Source organism: Callithrix jacchus, chromosome 7 (assembly GCF_049354715.1).
Source record: "Callithrix jacchus isolate 240 chromosome 7, calJac240_pri, whole genome shotgun sequence".
NCBI classification, from domain to species: domain Eukaryota; kingdom Metazoa; phylum Chordata; class Mammalia; order Primates; family Cebidae; genus Callithrix; species Callithrix jacchus.
Window position 1 is genome coordinate 147,057,942 of NC_133508.1, and position 21,541 is coordinate 147,079,482.

General features: G+C 47.8%; 1 protein-coding gene and 1 pseudogene across 4 annotated transcripts in view; one reads left to right on the forward strand and one right to left on the reverse strand.

Annotated features, from left to right (window-relative positions):
• Positions 1 to 21,541, forward strand: part of ELAPOR1 (endosome-lysosome associated apoptosis and autophagy regulator 1) — an 87,809-nt gene that overhangs the window by 62,277 nt on the left and 3,991 nt on the right. For all 4 annotated transcript variants that reach the window (XM_017974991.4, XM_035252368.3, XM_035252364.3 and 1 more), the window contains 14 exons: positions 3,345 to 3,433; positions 7,168 to 7,345; positions 8,065 to 8,193; positions 8,596 to 8,686; positions 10,623 to 10,728; positions 10,981 to 11,118; positions 12,042 to 12,305; positions 13,837 to 14,010; positions 16,212 to 16,392; positions 16,714 to 16,810; positions 17,302 to 17,403; positions 18,580 to 18,706; positions 18,785 to 18,963; positions 19,487 to 19,652. In XM_017974991.4, the coding sequence (XP_017830480.3) occupies positions 3,345 to 3,433; positions 7,168 to 7,345; positions 8,065 to 8,193; positions 8,596 to 8,686; positions 10,623 to 10,728; positions 10,981 to 11,118; positions 12,042 to 12,305; positions 13,837 to 14,010; positions 16,212 to 16,392; positions 16,714 to 16,810; positions 17,302 to 17,403; positions 18,580 to 18,706; positions 18,785 to 18,963; positions 19,487 to 19,652 (2,021 nt within the window). The remainder of the gene's footprint in view (positions 1 to 3,344; positions 3,434 to 7,167; positions 7,346 to 8,064; positions 8,194 to 8,595; positions 8,687 to 10,622; positions 10,729 to 10,980; positions 11,119 to 12,041; positions 12,306 to 13,836; positions 14,011 to 16,211; positions 16,393 to 16,713; positions 16,811 to 17,301; positions 17,404 to 18,579; positions 18,707 to 18,784; positions 18,964 to 19,486; positions 19,653 to 21,541) is intronic.
• On the reverse strand, positions 1,502 to 1,813 carry LOC108592685 (large ribosomal subunit protein eL37-like; annotated as a pseudogene).

A 21,541-nucleotide genomic window follows, 5' to 3' on the forward strand; every position in this document is an offset into this window, starting at 1 on the left:
TATTAAAACCATCTTAACAGGGGTCAGTGTGTAAACAGCTGAGCCATTTTTGCTCAAATGTCAGGTTGAGCAAATATTTGACAAGCAGAGAAAGGTCTTGGTGCAGAATGAATTTTCTAACACACAACTTGCACTTTATTAGATCCAGGAATTGGCATGTCCCCCACTTTTTCAGCCTCTCCCTACACATTCTTCCTGGCCAAGTCAGTCAAAAGCAGGAGTCCCTGGTCCCTCTGTGCTGAATTGGGCCTCCTGCTTGTTAACCAAGTAAATGAGCTGCGCAGACCCCAGCTGTTTCTCAGCCAGTAGCTCCCTCCTGTCCAGCCTAATAAGACAGAGACGGAAGGGGTATGGAGACGCGCGGTTGAGGGAACTTTCCAGCGCAGGCCAACAACGCTGCAATTAGGAGATTGTCTCATCCACGAACTCAGGTGGTGCCTGGAGAAAAAGAAGGAATCAGTTGAGAAATAAGCGTTTAACTGAAAGGGAAGGAAAAAGACTTTTAATCCTTATCAACTCTCCTGTGACCACTCCCAAATAAAAATAATTCCCTAACACGCAGGTAGTAATAGTTACTGCAATCTAGTGAGTAACTACTTGCAAAGTGCCAGGTATGTGCTGGCTCCCGCAAGGTATATATTATTATTCCTGTTCTACAGATGAGAAGGCTGAGGCTCAGAGAGGTTAAGCAACTTACCTAAAGTGACACAGCTGCTAAATGATGAAGCAGGATCCAAACCCCTATCTGTCTAGCTTAAAATTTCATTCCACTATACCATTCTACCTGCCAGGCAATAGAAAGAGAGAGAAGGTCTTGCCGTTATTCAATGCTTATCTGCAGGTGACACACTAGTCATATTAGAAGTCGTGGTGGCAGTAGTAACAGTATTGTAATGTGCACCTTATAAAGCAGTTATTTTTATTCTGGAGAAAGTAAATTCCCTAGAAAACTTCCAAAAAATTTTTATTTGCATAAATTATGCATATTTTTCTAGGTAGAGAGAAACATTCTTTTTTTTTTTAAACTTTCAAAAGAGTTTCTAAATTCAAGAAAAGTTAAAGCCACTGCTTGAAAGAGAGAGTCAAGCTGGGCACAATGGCTCATGCCTGTAATCCCAGCACTTTGGGAAGCTGAGGTGCGAGAACTGGTTGAAGCCAGGAGATCAAGACCATCTTGGGCAACATAGCAAGACTCTCTCTACCACAAAAAAAAAAAAAAAGAAAGAAAAAAAGAAAAAAAGAAAAGAAAAGAAAGAAAGAAAAGAAACCCATGTGATGGAAAGATGATAAAAAATTAAAAAGCTAATAGAGATTCATTGAAATAGTTCTCGCTATTCAGAGGTTCATAGGTATGAAGAGCTAACATAGACATAAGGAGAACATGCAGAGAGTAGGATAAAACTGACAGCGTGCTTCCTTCCCTTCCCTTTCCTCTCCTGTCCTTTCGTTTCTTTCCTTTCCTTTTCCTTCCTTCTTTTTTTTTTATTTTTAAAATCAGAACATTTATTGCATGACTAATCGGTGAAATTCTTAAGATGAACTGGATGCTGTAACAGCTGCCCTCTTGGATTTAGGTGTCGTTCCTTCACAGAATCCATGCCTGAATCTGCGGTATACAATTTTTAGGTGCCTCATTCGACCAGTCCCGGTGGTATTTCGTCTTTTAGCCTTGGCACTCCAGTTATACTTTCTCTTGTGCTTGGCAGGGTAGCCACATTTGCCTCAGGTCGACTTTTGAAGGTGGTAGGCTTTAGAGATGCAACATGTGCATCTTATTACGATGCTTCCCAAACAATGACGTTCCCTTCGTCATCCTGCTTCTGCAACTGGGACCAGAAAGCCTGCCTTCCTTCCTTCCTTCTCTCTCTTTCTTTCTTTCTTTCTTTTTTTTTTTTTCTCTTTCTTCTTGGACAGGGTCTCTCTCTATCACCCAGGCTGGAATGCAATGACATGATCATGGCTCACTGCAGCCTCAACCTCCTGGGCTCAAGTGATTCTCTCACCTCAGTTTCCAAGTAGCTGGGACTATAGGCCTACACCACCACGCCTGGCTAATTTTTGTATTTTTGGTAGAGACAGGGCTCGCCATGTTTTCCAGGCTGGTCTTGAACTCCTGGACTCAAGAGATCCTAAAGTGCTGGGATTACAGGCATGAGCCACTGCGCCCAGCGGTTAACATTTTTCATTAGGTACAAATCAAGAGTTAAAGACAGTGTTCAGGCCAGTGTGGGAGGTGGGAGGATTGCCTGAGCCCAGGATTCCAGGTTGCAGTGAGCTAAGATGGCACCACTGCAGTACAGCCTTGGCAACAGAACAAGACTCTGTCTCTAAAAAATGGCAATAACAAAATAATAATAAAGAGGTCGGGCGCGGTGGCTCATGCCTGTAATCCCAGCACTTTGGGATGCCGAGGCGGGAGGATCGCCTGAAGTCGGGAGTTCGAGACCAGCCTGACCAACACAGAGAAACCCCATCTCTACTAAAAATACCAAATTTACCTGGAGTGGTGGCATATGCCTGTAATCCCTCAGGAGGCGGAGGCAGGAAAATCGCTTGAACCTGGGAGGCAGAGGTTGCATTGCAGTGAACCGAGATCGCGCCATGGCACTCCAGCCTGGGCAACAAGAGTGAAACTCCGTCTCAAAAATAAATAATAAATAATAAAGCTAGTGTTGGGACACTTGGGTTGAGGCAAGTGGAGAGAACCTTACATGTTAGGGGGAGTCCAAGGAAATTACAAACCTGATTTGTGTAGAATGGTTGCATGAAGCAAAGGAAATTTCAAAGGTGGAAGGCCTTCATTCTAGGCATATATCAGAACATTCACAGAAAAGCTTGGAATGAGTGTAAAAGCAAAGTCATATTTTACTTCAGCACTTCAGGAGTAGAAAAACCACACCCACAGTCAAGACACTAAGGTACCTGGAAGATGGTGAACCTTCTGAACCTCCCCAGGTTTCAGGGAACTTGGGTTGGTGGTGATTAACCTGCAAGAGGCTATTTCCATCCCCCTTCCTTGCTGGTCCTTTGAAGAAGCCAGTTCTCCATCTCCTGCTCCAAGGGTCATGGGGTGGGGGGGCCGGGGGGAGCCGGGCAGCAGGCTGCGAATAGTGGTTTTTCATTAGCACCTGGAAGAGGTGCAAAGGGATGGCTGAGCAGGGTTTGGGGAGCTGGAAATGACCCTACTGAGGCAAGGGAAAGGGTGAGTGTGCAGGATTTTCTACTTCCGGCAATATCTGTGTGGCAATGCACGCAGGGGCTTGGCAGTCACAGGGCCATGAAGAGGCTGGGAGCTCAGCTTTCTTATGTAACTCCAAATATTTCTTCTTGCATTGATAATTTAGAGAAAGGATCCTCTTCCTGTAACGTGCGCCCGGCTTGCACAGACAAAGATTATTTCTACACACATACGGCCTGTGATGCCAACGGAGAGGTAGGTAGCACCGTCTTGGAGCCCCTAGCCCTAGATGGAGTGTCTTTCACTCCCTGAGCTTTGCCACCATTTGGAGCTCCAGCGGTCAATGACCCTGGCACTAGTTAAAACCCCACAGACCTTTGAGGGAACCCCAGGGCTAGGTGGGGCAGGGGGCAAAATGGGAACTCTTCATTCATTTTCCGGTCAGAAACTGTTTTGCAGCATCTGTTTCACTGTTTATATTCATATGCTCTGTTTCAAAACCCCTTCATTCTCTCTTGCTTGGCGTCTTTAACTTGCCGAGCCCCGTGGGGCAGACTCTGCCTGTCGCACACAGTGTTTTCCCAGAGCTCTCCAGCCTTGCCCCTCGGCGCTGCATTGTGGGCTGGCACGGAACGATTCCTGCCTGTGGCCTTGCCCCTCAGCGCTGCATTGTGGGCTGGCACTGAACGGTTCCTGCTTGTGGCCTGACTTGTTCCGTTTCTGCTGCTTCTCTTCCCTCCATGCTTTCTGCTTCACAAAGAACTTTCCCTCCTAGTCTACATTGTTACTAAGTCAACAAGCACTCTTTGAGGTTAGCTGATGTGTCAGGCAGGGCACTATAGGCTGGGGAGTCAGGGATGACTGAGGCAAGCTCCTGCCCTCAGGGAGCTCACAGTCCTGTGCAGGAGGTGGAGAGAGAGAAACACAAGCCCAATCAAGGCAATCAGAGGGATGTGCAGGGAACTGGGAGCACCCAGAAGAGGAGTGACCAGGACCTGGGGTGGGAGCGGCAGAGAAAGCCTCTCAGAGGAGGCCATTTGTTCAACAATCCACAAATATTTATCAAGTAGCTTCTCTGTGCCAGGTACTGTGCTAGGCACTAGGTATGTATCAGTTAAGAAGACTGAGGGAACCTCTAGCTCTTTTTTTTTTTTGAGACAGAGTTTCACTCTTGTTACCCAGGCTGGAGTGCAATGGCGCGATCTCGGCTCACCGCAACCTCTGCCTTCTGGGTTCAGGCAATTCTCCTGCCTCAGCCTCCTGAGTAGCTGGGATTACAGGCACGCGCCACCAGGCCCAGCTAACTTTTTGTATTTTTAGTAGAGACGGGGTTTCACCATGTTGACCAGGATGGTCTCGATCTCTTGACCTCGTGATCCACCCGCCTCGGCCTCCCAAAGTGCTGGGCTTACAGGCTTGAGCCACCACACCCGGCCTTAAGTCTTGATGGGGAGGGAGACAAATGGGTGTATAATATTGCAATTGGTAGTAAGTGGTAGGAAGGAAGAAAATAAACCCCGATTAGGAGACAGAGAATGATGGAGAGTGGTGCCGCTATTTTAGAAAGGCTAAGGATGGCCTCTCTGAGGAGGTGATATTTGCGCAGAGGTCTGAAGGAGATGAGGGAGGAGCCACGGAGCTTTCCAGACAGCGGACACAGCAGGAGTGGAGGCAGCAGCTGCGGGGCCTGGTGGGTGGAGGAACAGCATAAGTGAGCAGGGAAGGGCTTGAGGCACACGGAGAAGGGTCTAGTTGAGCCATCTCTATCCCCTAAGCCAGAGACTCTCGAGGGGATAGAACTGGGAGCTGGGAATTCTTCACTCAGCACTAAGCAGGATGCTTGGCTCTTAAGATGCATAAACACTTGCTGGCTGGCTGACTTCTCCCTTTCCTAACTAAGCATAGGTTAAAGTCTGGTCTTTAACAATGAATATTTTTGATATCATTTCTTACCACCACCACCTCCCTGACATATTTGGGGCATCATCTCCTTCCCCAGCAGCCAAGAGAGAATGGCTGTGTTTTGTCAGTTGCACCTTAGACCCAGTTCTGTGGTGTCTGTATGACCTTGTAAAAATTATTTTCATTTTCTTGGTCTCGGCTGACTCACTAATGAAAGGCAGACAATTAATCCTGCTGCTCTTCTCCCTCCTGTTCATAACATGTGACTGAATGTGACTGTCTTTCCTCCCTTCTGCCCCACTCAGTTCCCTCCCTGGGCTCACACCAAGGCCTTCTGGATCAGTAGTGTGTTTGCTGCCTGCAAGCCTGGGTGTCTGCCTTGGCCTGACCACCACGGGCCTTTAGATGCTGGGTCAGACCAAAGCCTGCGCTCCCGCCTTACAGCGCAGCCAAAGCCCAGCTCAGAGGAGCAATGAAGTGTGCGCTTTCAGGAGTGAGTGTGAATATGCATTCCCCAGGCTGGCAGAATTCTGCTTTGTGCCTTATTCCCACATGGGTTCTGCTCAGTCTGGTGATTCAGTTTGTCTTCTAAACTGTATTTTAAAATCAAGGGACACACCTCAAGCTGGCTCCTATGATTATGTTTCTGATCTTGGCTGTACCGCAGTCATTTCTCAGGGACTAGGATGGCCCGTCCATTGGGGCTACTGCATGTGCTGGTCCAAGAGCAGGCCTGAGTCAGTGTGCTGGCTCCTGGGACCTCCTCTCCGAGACTCACAGGAAGCAGGTGGGGTTAAGCCTGGGGCTCTGGCTGTCGCAGCCCTTCACAGGGAGGAGGGCCAAGCTGAGCAGGGGGAGGAGGAGCCCAGGGCTCCCCATCAGTTAAGGCAGCCTGTGTCCCTCCTTAAGGACTTGTTTCTTTCTCCTTTTTTTTTTTTTTTTTTTTTAATTAAATGGATTCTGGCTCTGTTGCTCAGGCTGGAGTGCAGCGGCGCAATCTCGGCTCACTGCAATCTCTGCTTTCCAGGTTCAGGTGATTCTCCTGCCTCAACTTCCCGAGTAGCTGGGACTACAGGCGTGCACCACCATGCCCAGCTAATTTTTGTATTTTTTTAGTAGAGAAGGGGTTTCTTTCTTTTTTTCTTTTCTTTTCTTTTTTCATTAAGGGCAGGGACTTAATCGGAGAAGGGGTTTCACCGTATTGGTCAGGCTGGTCTTGAACTCCTGACCTCGTGATCTGCCCATCTCGGCCTCTCAAAGTGCTGGGATTACAGACATGAGCCACTGCTCCCAGCAACGACTTGTTGCTTACCTTGAAAAACTATGGACAGAGGCCTTAGTCATCCTTCTTTTCACGTGTATGGTATGCTGCATGGGCCATGTTCATCAGCCCAGCAGTGCAACCCATAAGGGCCCCTTTTTGTCTGTGACTCGATATGAGGACCATATGGGAAGAATGGAGCGGCCCACCTTCACCCCTGACTCAGCTGGGGTCTCCTGAGGGTCATCTCCACTTCCGCACACAATGCAGAGGCCATGTCTCGTTCATCTCGTGAGACACCAGATGTGGCGCATAGAAGTATTAGGCTTTCTGTAAAGGTTGACCCAATCAATAAAAGATCAAAGAATGCGCCACTCAAACAGTAAGTTGGGACATCTCAGCCACCCCGTCATTCCCCAGGGGGCATGTAAGTCACCTCCACTCTGTGCCTTTCCGAGTTCTGGGATTTTCACCAGCTGCTTTTCCTGTGACCTTGATAGCAATAAGATTCTACAGTGGAATCGGAGCTTTCTCTAACACAACTGGTCCCACATCCTCTGTCATAAAGTCTTCATAAGAGCTATTCCCTGTCACCTGGGCAACATCCATTTGGCAGATAGTTATTGGGCACAACCATGCATCAGGCACTGGGTTCAGTGCTTGGGTTACATCAGTGACCAACCCCTCCAGAGGTTTCCGCCCCCCAGAGGAACTCTTATCTGGCCCAGAATCTGGATCTCTGCCCCCAACCCCCATCCTCAAGGTAGAGTCCCAAAGATGTCTTAAATCTCACACAGGCTGAGTGGTACTTAATCCATTTCTGCAGACACAGCTCATGTACAAATGGGCCAAGCCAAAGATCTGCAGTGAGGAGCTTGAGGGGGCGGTGAAGCTGCCTGCCTCTGGTGTGAAGACCCGCTGCCCACCCTGCAACCCGGGCTTCTTCAAAACCAGCAACAGCACCTGTGAGCCCTGCCCATATGGTTCCTACTCCAATGGCTCAGGTAACCTCCTCCCCAGCCCACTCCCTGCCTCACATCCAGCCCCATGTCAACTGTGCTGGTGGGCTGCGTGGGCACTCAGAGTGGCCAGCTGAAGGCAGACTCCGCCCTTCCAAGGGAGGCAGTAAGGACCAGGTCACCTCTGAAGACTAAATTCAGGAGAAGAGAGGTCAGGGCTGGCCTTGTCCGCAGGTCAGAGTCAGACTTGAGGCTGCCTTCCTTTTTCCTCGAACCAACTGCAAATGTGGCTCGGGCCTGAAGGTGCCCAATCCTTAAAGCAGAGCTTCCAGCATATGGCAGAGATGCTGACTAGAAGGCTGAAGGGGCTGGGATGACCAGCTTGACACACCCAGAACCTATAAGCCATGCTGCCTTGGGGGGATTTGTGTACCTGTTAATATGAATGCATTTAATGATAATGTGACAATAATATAAACTACATGTATCAGACTAGAAGGTACATTTAAGATCTGAAATGGAAATTTTGGTGGGCAAGTAGGATGGCTGGCATACTGGAAAGAAGGCCCAGTGTTTACATCTTGAGTTAGTTAAATACGTTGTCAGAATGTTTTTGAGTCAGCCTGACACACCTCCCTGCAGCAGTTCTCAGCAGCCAGGCTTGTTGGCTGCTTGCTACTGTTGCCACTTGGCTGTGTGGCAGCAGCTCCAGTCAGAGTGGCCGCAGCCTTCTGGCTGAATGCATGGATCTTGTGGTTCCCCAGATTGTACCCGCTGCCCTGCGGGAACTGAACCTGCTGTGGGATTTGAATACAAATGGTGGAACATGCTGCCCACAAACATGGAAACGACAGTTCTCAGTGGGATCAACTTCGAATACAAGGGCATGACAGGTAATTGCCCCCCCCACCCCGCCCCGTGCTGTGAGCTGTTAGCTCCCTGCACTCCCTCAGTTCTCCCAGCTTCACATTGTTTCACAATAGTGATGTCTGAGAAAAATAACCAGGTCATGCATTCCCTTGAAAGTTCCACTCCTCATGGACGTATGTCCAGCCAAGATGGCTTTAGAGGAAGGAACAGAGCTAGAAATATAAGCGTGCACTTCAAAGGTCTTGCTCTGAGAGCTTCAGGGTCTTTGACCAAAGTAGCAGGAAAAGTAATGTAGTTCGTGTTCAGTGGTGGTTCTGGATGCCTCAAAAGATGGTGTCACACCTCCCTTCCAGATTGTCATCTGGGTGCACATTTGTCTTGCACCCAACAGCACAAGGACATTAACTCTCCCCTCTCCTTTTCAGGCTGGGAAGTGGCTGGCGATCACATTTATACAGCTGCTGGGGCCTCAGACAACGACTTCATGATTCTCACTCTGGTGGTGCCAGGATTTAGGTGAGGAATCCAAAGCCCAAGGGCGTCCAGGCTAGCTTGGCCATATCTGAATCCCAAGTATTTTGGAATATTGTAGAGGAGAAGGCTTCTGGGGTTGTGTTTCATTTCATTTCAAATGTCAGTTGAGAACAGAGGGCACAGTCATAGTTTGACCGAGGTAACCTGAATGCTAACCCATGTTTCAAGCCGTCCACGTTGATTTACCGACTGCTCTCTCATCCCGTATAGCTTCTCCCATCCATTAGCCACATGCTATTCAAATTCTTCCTCCTCACAGCATCACTTCAGATTAGAAAAAGAAAAAACACCAAAAAATAATAGGGCCAGAAATGCCCATAGCCAGTTCATCTTTATTTGGGGCAACAAGATTGGGAGGGATTGTTTTTATTATCATATTTGTCCCCATATCCCAAGAAGACCTAGGGCAACAAGAAATTTGTTTTCCGCTAAACAAACACACAAACACATCTCCTGGCTGTGTGGTGTGGTGGAAGGAACACTGGACTGAAAGGGCACTCGTGCTTTGCTGCTTACTGGCTGTGCGACCTTGGGAAAGTCACTTCACCTATTCGGGCTCCAGGCCCCTCATCCACAAAACCAGTGTGTGATTTAGGACTGAGGTTGAGATGGCTCTTCCAACCCACTGGTAAACGCAACTGTATAGAGATACTGAGAACTGGAGGTCCTGAGAATTCAGGCAAACGACTAACGCCAAAAGGAAAGCCGTGAATGAATTTTCAAGGTCAAAGTGAACTCTTCTGCTTATATGAACTCCAAAGATAAGGGGCGACCACTGAATGGGCTTCCCCATTGCCAATTTGACACCTTCATTCCCTCCTTCGAGGTCCCTGCTCCCTATCCCTGGGATGGTGCTCAGTTTGCCTTCCCTTGACACCTTACTCAGAGCTGCCCAGGTACAGCCTGTGTCTGCAAGGCAAGTAAACTTTTTAGGCTCTTTTGGAATAACATTCAAAAAGTATTTTCCAATTTGCAAATCCGATCACCATAGTAAATTGCTGCCTCATCCCCACTAACACCACAGCCCATTTGGGCGCAGCTCTCTCTTTCCCAAAAGTCGGACCAAACCGAGGATTTTGCTGGGTCACAAATTCCGCTCCTTTAACCCCAGCAAAACTCCCCAGAGCTGGAGAGAGAGCTGCTGAGTATATGTCAACAATTTACAGTCTTATGATAGCAGTGCTTCTCAAACTTAAATGTGCACACGAATCACCTGGGATTATTAACACGCAGATTCTGATTCACTGGGTCTGGGAGGAGCCTGAGGTTCTGTGGTTCTAATAAACTCAGGGAGATGGCCATACTGCGGGTCTGCAGACCATATTCTGCTAGTGAGGTGATACAGCATTTTATAAAGCACCTCCACATCTGTCATGCCTTCAGGTCTCCCCGCAATGATGGGAGGTAGTTAAGAAAGAGATTTTAGGCCCGGTGCGGCGGCTCAAGCCTGTAATCCCAGCACTTTGGGAGGCCGAGGGGGGTGGATCACGAGGTCAAGAGATCGAGACCATCCTGGTCAACATGGTGAAATCCCATCTCTACTAAAAATACAAAATATTAGCTGGGCATGGTGGTGCGTGCCTGTAATCCCAGCTACTCAGGAGGCTGAGGCAGGAGAAGAAGGTTGCGGTGAGCCGAGATCGCACCATTGCACTCCAGGCTGGGTAACAAGAGCGAAACTCCGTCTCAAAAAAAAAAAAGAGAGAGATTTTATCACCTCCATTTTGCAGATGAGGAAACTATGGTTTGGCTGGGTCAAGGTCACATAGCTAGGAGGGCAGAATTGGATTTAGTCCACACACTTTCCATCGTATTCAGAACCTAATCCTGGACCCCAGCAGACCCTCTGCTGTTGTCTGGGCTCTTCAGTAAGCACTGCCCGGCCTCTAGAACTGACTTTTAATTTCTGCTCCTACAGACCTCCACAGTCGTTGATGGCAGACACAGAGAATAAAGAGGTGGCCAGAATCACGTTTGTCTTTGAGACCATCTGTTCGGTGAACTGTGAGCTCTACTTCATGGTGGTGCGTTTTCCTTTCTTTGCCTGCTATAGGGCCTCCAGGGGAGGGTTAGTCCTATCTGCCCCACTGGTGTGTCCCCGTGACTGACACCCCACTTGTAGTGATTCCACAGAGGAAAGGCCCAGACTGACCAGCAGGGACCTCACAGTTTAACAAGGGTCTCACCAACCGTGATGGCACTGGGATGGCAGCCACATGGGCACCCAGTTTCCTTCTTGCCATCACACCCTCTTCACTTGTCTGTCCTGGGTTCAGGGTGTGAATTCCAGGACCAACACCCCTGTGGAGACCTGGAAAGGTTCCAAAGGCAAGCAGTCCTACACCTACATCATTGAGGAGAACGCCACCACGAGCTTCACCTGGGCCTTCCAGAGGACTGTTTTTCATGAGGCAGTAAGTTTCTCCCCTTCCTCAGACACCCAGCTCCCAGGAGAGACACTCTGAACCCAGGAGGATTCTTAGCATTAGCTTAAGTACGAGTCTGAAGTTCCAAATCCAAGGGTTAGAAGGACCTTAGGGAGTCGAGCAGAAAACTGCCTAACCCAGACCTCTGAGGACCACCTAGTCTTGTCCAAATGACTTCCTGGAAAGATGACACCGTAAGAAATAAGCTGGCCCTCCTCATAGTCCCTGCCCTGATACATATGGTACCAGACTTGTTGTTTTTTTTAAATAATAACAACTCTGCTTTTATTTTCTTAACTCAAAGGAATACAGGCTTATTGCAGAAAACTCAGTAAATAGAAATAAACAAAAATAAGCAATAAAATCGGCCATAATCCCGCTACCCAGAGATAAACCAGTTAACATGCGGGGCACCTCCTATACACTCTATTTCTCTACAAATATCTTTTTTTCTTGTTTATAAGGAAAAGACATGCTTTTTTCATAAAACAGTATCCATTGCGTATTTTCCCCACGGCACTTAATATTTTTATATATCCTATAAATGGTTCAGTCTCATTTTAAAATGACACCAGCTGCACGTGAAGAGCCACTGGCTCTTCAAAAAGTACTTTCCAATTTTCAAATCCGATCGCCATAGTAAATTGCTGCCCCATCCCCACTACCATCCCAGCCCACTTGGGCACAGCTCTCTCTTTCCCAAAAGTAGGACCAAACTGAGGACTTTGCTGGATCACAAATTCCAGAAATTTGTGAAGAGCTACTGGCAAGTGAGTACAGAGTTGGATGCTTGTAAGATTTTTCTTGACTTTCACAGGATGAAAGATTAAGTACCTTGCTCTTTCGAGAGGCCTCAATTGTTGCTGCTGTCTCAAGCCTCCCCCTCTCCTCTCTCATTTCCTTGTCTCCAGAGCAGGAAGTACACCAATGATGTCGCCAAGATCTACTCCATCAATGTCACCAATGTCATGGATGGCGTGGCCTCCTACTGCCATCCCTGTGCCCTAGAAGCCTCTGATGTGGGCTCCTCCTGCACCTCTTGTCCTGCTGGTTACTATATTGACCGAGATTCAGGAACATGCCACTCCTGCCCCCCTAATACAATTCTGAAAGCCCACCAGCCTTATGGTGTCCAGGCCTGTGTGCCCTGTGGTCCAGGGACCAAAAGCAACAAGGTACCTGCAGTCTGAATGCCTTCTAAACCTGGCCCTCTGGTTGGATGACATCACAAGATGCTGGGTCCTGGGTGGGGTTCTTGAGAGGCTGATACCCAAGTGCTCCCCTTAGCATACCCCTAGGTTGGAGTCCTGGAGGACATCCATCTAGGCTGTGACTGTGGAGGGTGAGCAGGGCTTGATTTCCAGGGTTCAGGACTCAGTCACTGACAAGTCTCATCTTCAGTTGGCAGGTAAGAGAGGTTGGCGACTGTCTGATCCAGAGGGTTATTTGGCATCTGTGTAGAGACCTAGAGGGAAGGAACAGTGGGGTGGGGCCTGTGGTTTATATTCAGCATTGTCCAATCTGGCCTGTTTTTCTGGAAATCTGCCCCTTCTTCTTTGAAAAGATGGAAACCCAACCACTGCTGGGACATATGAATAACTGGCATTGCTATCTTCTATCCCAGGGGTTCCTCGGCATTTCAAGTATAAAGATTCCTTTGCTAAGCGGGAAAAGGCTGGGTGCAGTGGCTCACACCTATAATCCCAACAGTTTAGGAGGCTGAGGTGTGAAGATCACTTGAGCCCAGGGGTTCAAGGTTGTAATCAGCCATGATTGCGCCACAGCACTCCAGCCTGGGTGACAGAGCAAGACCCTGTCTCTAATTTAAAAATAAATAAAAATAAAGGCACCTTTGAAAACTAATAAATAAGTAAAGTGGATAAGCAGTGTTGCTGTCCCCATGAACTTTCTGCATCTGAGAAGTACTTATGACTAAAAGTTCTTAGATATTAATCGATGCCTTTAAATGAATTTGTATTTTACTGATCACATACATCTGTAAGGCACTATCGATATGTACTCCATAAACATTGCCTAGTTCATCTGTGCAATAAGTACAACGATTCTACAGACCCCTGGCAACCTCTTTGGGGTACCCTGGACTTTGGCCGCAATCTTCCTTCCCTGGAGCTCCCTCTGCTGCTGTGGGAGGAAATGACAGTTGCGTGCGGCTGTCTCTGAAGGGTGACCCTAAAGCAGAGCAATGAAAGGGTTTATGGGAAGAAAGTTTCCTTTTGGAGTTCAGTTTCCTACAGAGAACCTGGGAAACAGGAGGCAGCAGGGTTCAGTGAGTTTTACCCTGTGAGGGAGGGAGGAGGGAGCAAGATGGGTTTCTCTTCTTCCATCTCAGATACCCTTTTCTGGGTAGTAGCACCTCATTGTCTCTGCTCGAAAGTCAAAAGGGTCCTCTTGTGTCTTGAGAAGCTTCTGTAATCTAGGCACAGGGATAAGGCTATAGAATTTGACTGAACTCCCTTCTGAAAAATAACAGGTTTGGATTTGTCCATCATATATGTGCTAATAACTGAATGGCAACATATACATCAATCCCACTAGTGCCTGTTTCACTTCTTTTACTGGTCACCCCTAATCCTTTCTTCCTCCTCATTACCCCAATTGGGCGGGACCAGACTGGGGAGAAAACTGCTACTCTCGGCCAAAGGCCTGACCTGAGCAGCTGGCCTAACCCGTCCCTCTCCCCCTCAGATCCACTCTCTGTGCTACAATGATTGCACTTTCTCACGCCACACTCCGACCAGGACTTTCAACTACAACTTCTCTGCGTTGGCAAACACTGTCACTCTTGCTGGAGGGCCAAGCTTCACTTCCAAAGGGCTGAAATACTTCCATCACTTTACCCTCAGTCTCTGTGGAAACCAGGTAAGGTATGCCAGTTGACAGGGTGAGAATTGAATGGGGGAGGCCCATGGATCAGGGCCAGAGACAGACACAGGAGAAAACCAGAAATCCTTCAGGCAGCAGGGGGTTGAGGAGCTTCAGATGATTTTTTTTTTTTTTTTTTGAGACGGAGTCTTGCTCTGGCTCTGTCGCCCAGGCTGTAGCACAGTGGCGGGATCTCGGCTCACTACAACATTTGCCTCCAGGATTCAATTGATTCTCCTGCCTCAGCCACCCGAGTAGCTGGGATTACAGGCACCTGCCACCATGCCCGGTTAATTTTGTATTTTTAGTAGAGATGGGGTTTTTGCCATGTTGGCCAGGCTGGTCTCGAACGTCTGACCTTGTGATCCATCCACCTCTGCCTCCCAAAGTTCTAGGATTACATGCATGAGCCACCACACCCGGCCTCAAAGATTTTTAAATATTATTCTCCCTGAGGACATTTCCCCCTAAAATTAAACAATCAGGATTATAAACACTTAGGAAAATAAAGATGTTTAAAATAAGGTGTTTTTTTACTTTTACCTGCCCTTTATTTCCTCAGAATGAGTATATTTAAAAAATATCCAGGAGGGTTTTTTCCCCCTTTCTTGAAAAAGCAGTCTTCAGCAATCACTGCATTTGTTGCTTGTTTTCTACAGGCTGGATAAAATCAACTGTTTCTGGTTCATCCACATGTCTCTTTGCTGACAGTACAAAATAAAGTAACATGAAATGCTTCATAAGGAAAGATTGTCGCCATCAGCCATTTCATGCTGCCGCAAATATTTCAGGTCCAAAATTCAAAGGCAGAAATGTCAAGGTTAATCCCACCACTGCACGTGACTGAACTGCAAACAAGCCACAATTAGAAGTTGGAAAGTTCATTTCAAATGTTACAAAATAGACTGGGTGCAGTGGTTCGTGCCTGTAATCCCAGCAATTTGGAGGCCAAGGCAGGTGGATCACTTGAGGTTTGCAGTTCAAGACCAGCCTGGCCAACATAGTGAAACCCTGTTTCTACCAAAAATACCAAGCATAGTGGCGCACGCCTATAGTCCCAGCTACTTGGGAGGCTGAGGCAGGAGAATTGCTTGAACCCGGGAGGTGGAGGTTGCAATGAGCCAAGATCATGCCACTGCACTCCAGCCTGGGCAACACAGCAAGACTCCATATTAGAAAAAAAAAAAACAGTTACAAAATAAAGAGCATCTTGAGCATTCAGTCTTTGATTCTGTTGATGGTAAGGCCTTCACATCATAGAGCTCTGGCCATCTTCTGCAGCATGCAAAGAAGTTGATGGGTGTTTATAACATGTCAAGAAATAAACTAATGTATGAAAGACTAGTTTATTTCTTGTTTTCAGAAGTCTTTGAAGAGGTTAAAATGAAGCCTCAGAAGTTAACAGGTCATGATCACTTAGGAAATAAGACTGATTAAAGCAGCCTCCATGTAGCAAAAGTGTCACTCAGTGAATTATGAAGAGCTATAATGGTGGGGAATTTGGGGAAATGGTGTCTTTTTTTCTCTACTCCTTTCCTTTTTTAGAAATGCTTATGGTGTACTGCCACACCACAGATCGTTAGTTCAAAGACAAAAGAACTCTTTGTTTTATTGTAATATAAAGGTTTCCTTCAGTTTTTAAGCTCATCTACTTTTTACAATCTAGAAAAAAAAAAAGGTAAGAGACACCAGATTAGCACCATTTATAATAAAATTTATAACACTGAAAATGTTGGCTGGGCACAGTGGCTCACCCGTCTAATCCCAACACTCTGGGACACTGAGGCAGGAGGATTACTTGAGCCCAAGAGTTCAAGACCAGCCTGGACAACACAGAGAGACCCTAACTCTACCAAAAAGAAAAAACTCCCCTGTGGTTCCAGCTACTCAGGATGCTGAGGCAGGAGGATCCCTTGAACCCAGGAAGTCAAGGCTTTGAGTTATGATTTTTTATTTTATGATTTAAGCTATGATTGCACCTTTGCACTCCAGCCTGGACAATAGATCGAGACCCTGTCTCAAAAAAAAAAAAGGTCAAATCTGTCTTGTCATTAGACCTGGGTTGAATAACATTCCCCTACAACACACCACTGGAAAGCTGAAAATGTAGATGTAAAAAAGCCTTCCCTGTTCCCTTCTGGGGATTCCTCTGTGCCCACTCACTTCTTCCCACTTCTTCCTCCCCACTCCCCAACCAGGGTAGGAAAATGTCTGTGTGCACCGACAACGTCACTGACCTCAGGATTCCCGAGGGTGAGTCAGGGTTCTCCAAATCTATCACAGCCTACGTCTGCCAGGCAGTCATCATCCCCACAGAGGTGACAGGCTACAAGGCCGGGGTTTCCTCGCAGCCTGTCAGCCTTGCTGACCGACTTATTGGTGAGTAACTCTGCTACTTCAGCCGTGTGTGTGTGTGTGTGTGTGTGTGTGTGTGTGTGTGTAAGAGAGCGTGAGGTTACCAGGCTGGGAGGTAAAAGGCCCCACATGAGGGGCCCAACCTCTTGACCTGTGTTTTCTATTCCATTCTGTATGCCAAGTGCTCCCCGGGCCTCTGACAAACCCTTGGGTCACCCCTTTCATAAGCCACTCAGGGATGTGATGAGATGAAGTGAGGTTGCATGTTGATAGGTTTTGGAAGAATTGAAGTGGTTGCCAGCTAATGCTACTAGTGGGAACTAATTAGGAGCTCTAATTTGGCAGGGGTGACAACAGATATGACTCTGGATGGAATCACCTCCCCAGCTGAACTTTTCCACCCGGAGTCCTTGGGAATACCGGACGTGATCTTCTTTTATAGGTGAAGATGAGAGGCTAGGCTAATGCGAGTGAAACCTAGGACTCCTCCATAATTTCTGCTGCATACCTCCCTCTCTAGCCGCCTACTGCTTATCAAGCCAGAACATGTCTAAGGTCTAGCAGATCTGTCCAGTCATGATAGCTAAAGGCTGGGAGTTCCCGATCCCAGCTTCTTGGGTATAACTGGTGCAGGTCTGCCCTAGAGGCAAGGAGAAATGCTGGATGATCTGCAGTGGACTTCCCTTCCAGCCTAAGCAGGCTCCGGTGTATGCTAGCCATGATTTTCTGAAACCAGGGAATTTCCCCCTTGACTGCATTGATCCCCACCCTTCCACATATACACCAAGGCCTGTGCACTCCCCACGTGCTAGGCTAAAGCCCAGGTCCTGACTTCCCCAGCTAGGGAATCGTTCCATGCTGATTTCACCTGGTGGCTGTCCAATAACAGAGGTGAGTGACTCATTCCCCTATGGGGGCTGGCTGTCTCTGCAGGTCCAATGATGTGACCCAGTCCTGCAGTTCTGGGAGATCAACCACTATCCGTGTCAGATGCAGTCCACGGAAAAGTATCCCTGGAAATTTGTTGCTGCCAGGGTAAGCCCTGCAAAGGGGTGTAACAAAGGCCGAAATCTCTCTTCCTTGAAGTCATTCCATCCTGAGATCCAGAGATTATTGAAAAAGAGCAAATGGGCTCTTAGGGGCACAGTCATGGCCCCAAAACCTCAATCTTCAGATGGCAAGAATGGGGCAGAAGGAAGAGTGAAAGCTACCCTCATATTCCTGGACCATTATGGAGGCAGCTGCGTAGCAAAATAACCAAGAGCTCGGCTGAGAGCCAGATTGAATTATCTCCTCCACTTACTGGCTACGTTATCAGGATACGTTTCTTACCTTCTTTAGATCTCTTTTTTCCTTATCAGTAAAAAATGGGTATAATGCTAAATTCCCTGAAGGAGTTGTTTTGAGGATTAAATGAGACAAGGAGACTTTAGGATGCTTCATGATCTCCGCCATTATGAGGATTAGTCAAGGTTTAGGGATCCTAGGAATCTCTCTGCAACTAGAATACCCACTTCTGAGTTTAATAGAACTAAATAAAAAACTGAGCGAACTAAATAAAAAACTTCCAAATGAATATGACTGCAGGACACCCCTCCCCTCCCCGTATAACAGCAACTAACATCTTGATGGGCACTAGCACGTCTTGAGGAAGACGTTTTGGAAATGCTGCACCTAAACAGCTGACTGGGGAGACGGGGAGCAGAGCAGGGCATCTTGACCCAATGGTGGTGTCTGAGTGTCAAATCCCTGCTCTTGCTGTTGTAAACACCACAGTAAAGTACATAGCAGGTATCCATGACCGGAAGTTCATTCCTGACCCCCACCTCAACTCCAATCTCACCCCAAGGAAGCCGTGTCAAAGTGGCTATTGCAAAATGTTGCAAGTCCGTGAGGAGGACGGGATCCTCGGAGGGGTTCATGGGACAGCCATGTTAGAGCTCAGACACTTTCAATAGCTCCCATGTGATGTCAGCAAAAACATAAACCAGCAGAAGGCGGGGAGCCCACTGGAGGCCAGGAAGGCCTCTTATCATCCATGAAATCAGAGATCAAAACCTGTGTTAAGGACTAGTTGGAAGGATCCCGGTAGGGCTGGCAGTTTGGGCAGGGAGAGGATAAATCAGGCAAGCTGTGGGACAACAGGCCTCCAACCAGATCTTCCCCACTGTCCAGCGAGTGAGAGCTCAGGTCTCCTTTCTGCTTTGCTAGAACGTGCTCGGATGGGACCTGTGATGGCTGCAACTTCCACTTCCTGTGGGAGAGCACGGCTGCTTGCCCGCTCTGCTCAGTGGCTGACTACCACGCTATCATCAGCAGCTGTGTAGCTGGCATCCAGGTGGGTTTCCCTCTGACCGGGCACTCCCACGAGAGAAGGGAATGGGAGAGCTGACTTCCTTATTTTTCTCCCCAACAGAAGACTACTTATGTGTGGCGAGAACCCAAGCTATGCTCTGGTGGCATCTCTCTGCCTGAGCAGAGAGTCACCATCTGCAAAACCATAGATTTCTGGCTGAAAATGGGCATCTCTGCAGGCACCTGTACTGCCATCCTGCTCACCGTCTTGACCTGCTACTTTTGGAAAAAGAATCAAAAGTACATGATGGGGTATTGGAGTTTGGGGATGGACAGGGTTGGATCATTGATCAGGGAGAACATCCGAGAGTATCAACTAATGGGGTTTTCTCTGGAGTTGGCTACAGACTCTGTGACTCTGGTCAGAGGCTTGTTGAGCCACTTACCCAGTGTATGCTTTGGGCATCCTGACTCCTGAACAGGGATGGTATCATGGTGGCAGTCTATAAATGGATGTTAGATTCTCAAAAGCAAAGAGTATCCTTAATGCATTGTTATTATTAACAATACAGAGAATGACATTATGATGTCAATATTTCTATTAAGCTTTGAGATCACAGAAACAGAGAGCCTTTAAGGAAGAAAGATCACTGAACTGGGAACCAAATTACTTCTGGTCCCCCAGCCCAGACACCTTTTTGCCATTTCAGTCTCCTTACCCATGGCATGGGAGTAGAACCTGCCCGTAGCCCAACGTCTCTACCTCTTTCCCCCTTATTCCCACATTTTGGGATCTTGTCTTTCCCATCCTCCTGTTCTATAGACTAGAGTACAAGTATTCCAAGCTGGTAATGAATGCTACCCTCAAGGACTGTGACCTGCCAGCAGCTGACAGCTGTGCCATCATGGAAGGTGAGGATGTGGAAGACGACCTCATCTTTACCAGCAAGAAGTCACTCTTTGGGAAGATCAAATCATTTACCTCCAAGGTAAGGGGCCTGGCCATTGCACTGAGGTCAGCCTGGAGGGCTGGAGGAGACTCTGCTCCTCAGACACTGAATGGTCCTGTACTCTTCAGGGCACCCTGCTCCCCAGACCCCATATGACGCTATTTCCCCAGTCTGGAAATCTTGCCTTCTGCCTTCTGTGTTTCTTTCCCCTGGGGCCCAAGGCTGCTCTTGATCAGGCTCCTTCTCTTCCAACATGCATTCCTGTTAGTGAACTGTTCCCGCCTTTACACTTCCAGAAGAGTACTGAACCATCCATGTTGTAAGAATCATCCTCCACCCCTTTTTTTATTTTCACTGACAGAGGAAAAGGTTATCTCTAGGATCAACTTCTGATAGAAGTCAGGCTCTCCTTTGACCAGTGGAGGGTGCTGTCCTCCAGGTGTCTGGGCTCAGTCCTTTGGGGCTGGGTCATAGTTAAATCTCAGCTGTTCCCCACTGAGCAATTCTGAGCTGGGAGGGTTGGCTCTGTGTGGGTGGGTGAGTGAGTATGAAGCTCATAAACGCAATACAGATAACACTGTCACTGGGCGTGGGGCCAGCAGAGAGCATCCAATCACCTCCTCCAGCGCCACAGCCCTCTGCAGCCCCACTCTGCCGGTGCCTGTACCTGACTACTGCTCTGAACCAGTTCATCCCAATAGAAGTGGGTGGGGAGGGCAGTAGGAGGAAGGAGGGTATTGGCAGGTGGTGAAGAAAGGACACCACTTGAGTATTTAGATTGCTGAGTCTTGTTTCCTTTGTGCTGACCTGCTAGGGAGACTCCCTTGGCCTCCTTAGACTATGATTTTTTTTTTTTTTTTTTAAAGCAGTGGGAGAACAGTTTACTATTGGACTCTAGAGTCTACCTGGGACTTTTAGAATTCAGAAAAGGCGCAAAGCAAGGGATTTTTTATTTTTAGACAGAGTTTTGCTCTGTCGCCAGGCGCCAGGCTGGAGTGCAGTGGTGCAATCTCGGCTCACTGCAACCTCCACCTCCCAGGTTCAAGCAATTCTCCTGCCTCAGCCTCCCGAGTAGCTGAGACTACAGGCGTGTGCCACCACGCCCAACTAATTTTTGTATTTTTTTAGTAGATACGGGAATTTCACCATGTTGGCCAGGATGGTCTCGATCTCTTGACCTTGTGATCTGCCTGCCTTGGACTCCCAAAGTGCTGGGATTACAGGTGTGAGCCACCATGCCCGGCCTAAAGCAGGGGATTTTAAAGATTTTTGACTCATGCCCAGCACTTTGGGATGCCCAGACTGGAGGATATCTTGAGGCCAGGAGTTCAAGATCAGCCTAGGCAACATATCAAGAACCTATCTCTACAAAAAATAAAAAACAGTTAGCTGGGTATGTTGGAGCATGCCTGTATCCTCAGCGACTTGGGAGGCTGAGGTGGAAGGATCACTTGAGCCCAGGAGTTGGAGGCTGCAGTGAGCTATGACTGTGCCATTGCACTCCAGCCTGGGCAACAAAGTGAGAGCCTGTCTCTAAATTTGTATTTGTTTGTTTGTTTGTTTATTTATTTATTTATTTATTTAGACCGAGTTTTGCTCTGTGTCCCAGGCTGGAGTGCAGTGACACCATCTCAGCTCCCTGCAACCTCTGCCTCCCAGGTTCAAGTGTTTCTCCTGACTCAGCCTCCCTAGAAGCTGGGATTACAGGTGCAGGCCATCACGCCTGGCTAATTTTTTTTTGTTTGTATTTTCAGTAGAGATGGGGTTTCACCATGTTGGCCAGGCTGGTCTTGAACTCCTGACCTCAGGTGATCTGCACACTTTGGCCTTCCAAAGTGTTGGGATTACAGGTGTGAGCCACTGTGTCTGGCCAAAAACATTTTTTAAAAAGAAAAAGTTTTTTTTTTTTTAATTCTCCAACTGACCCT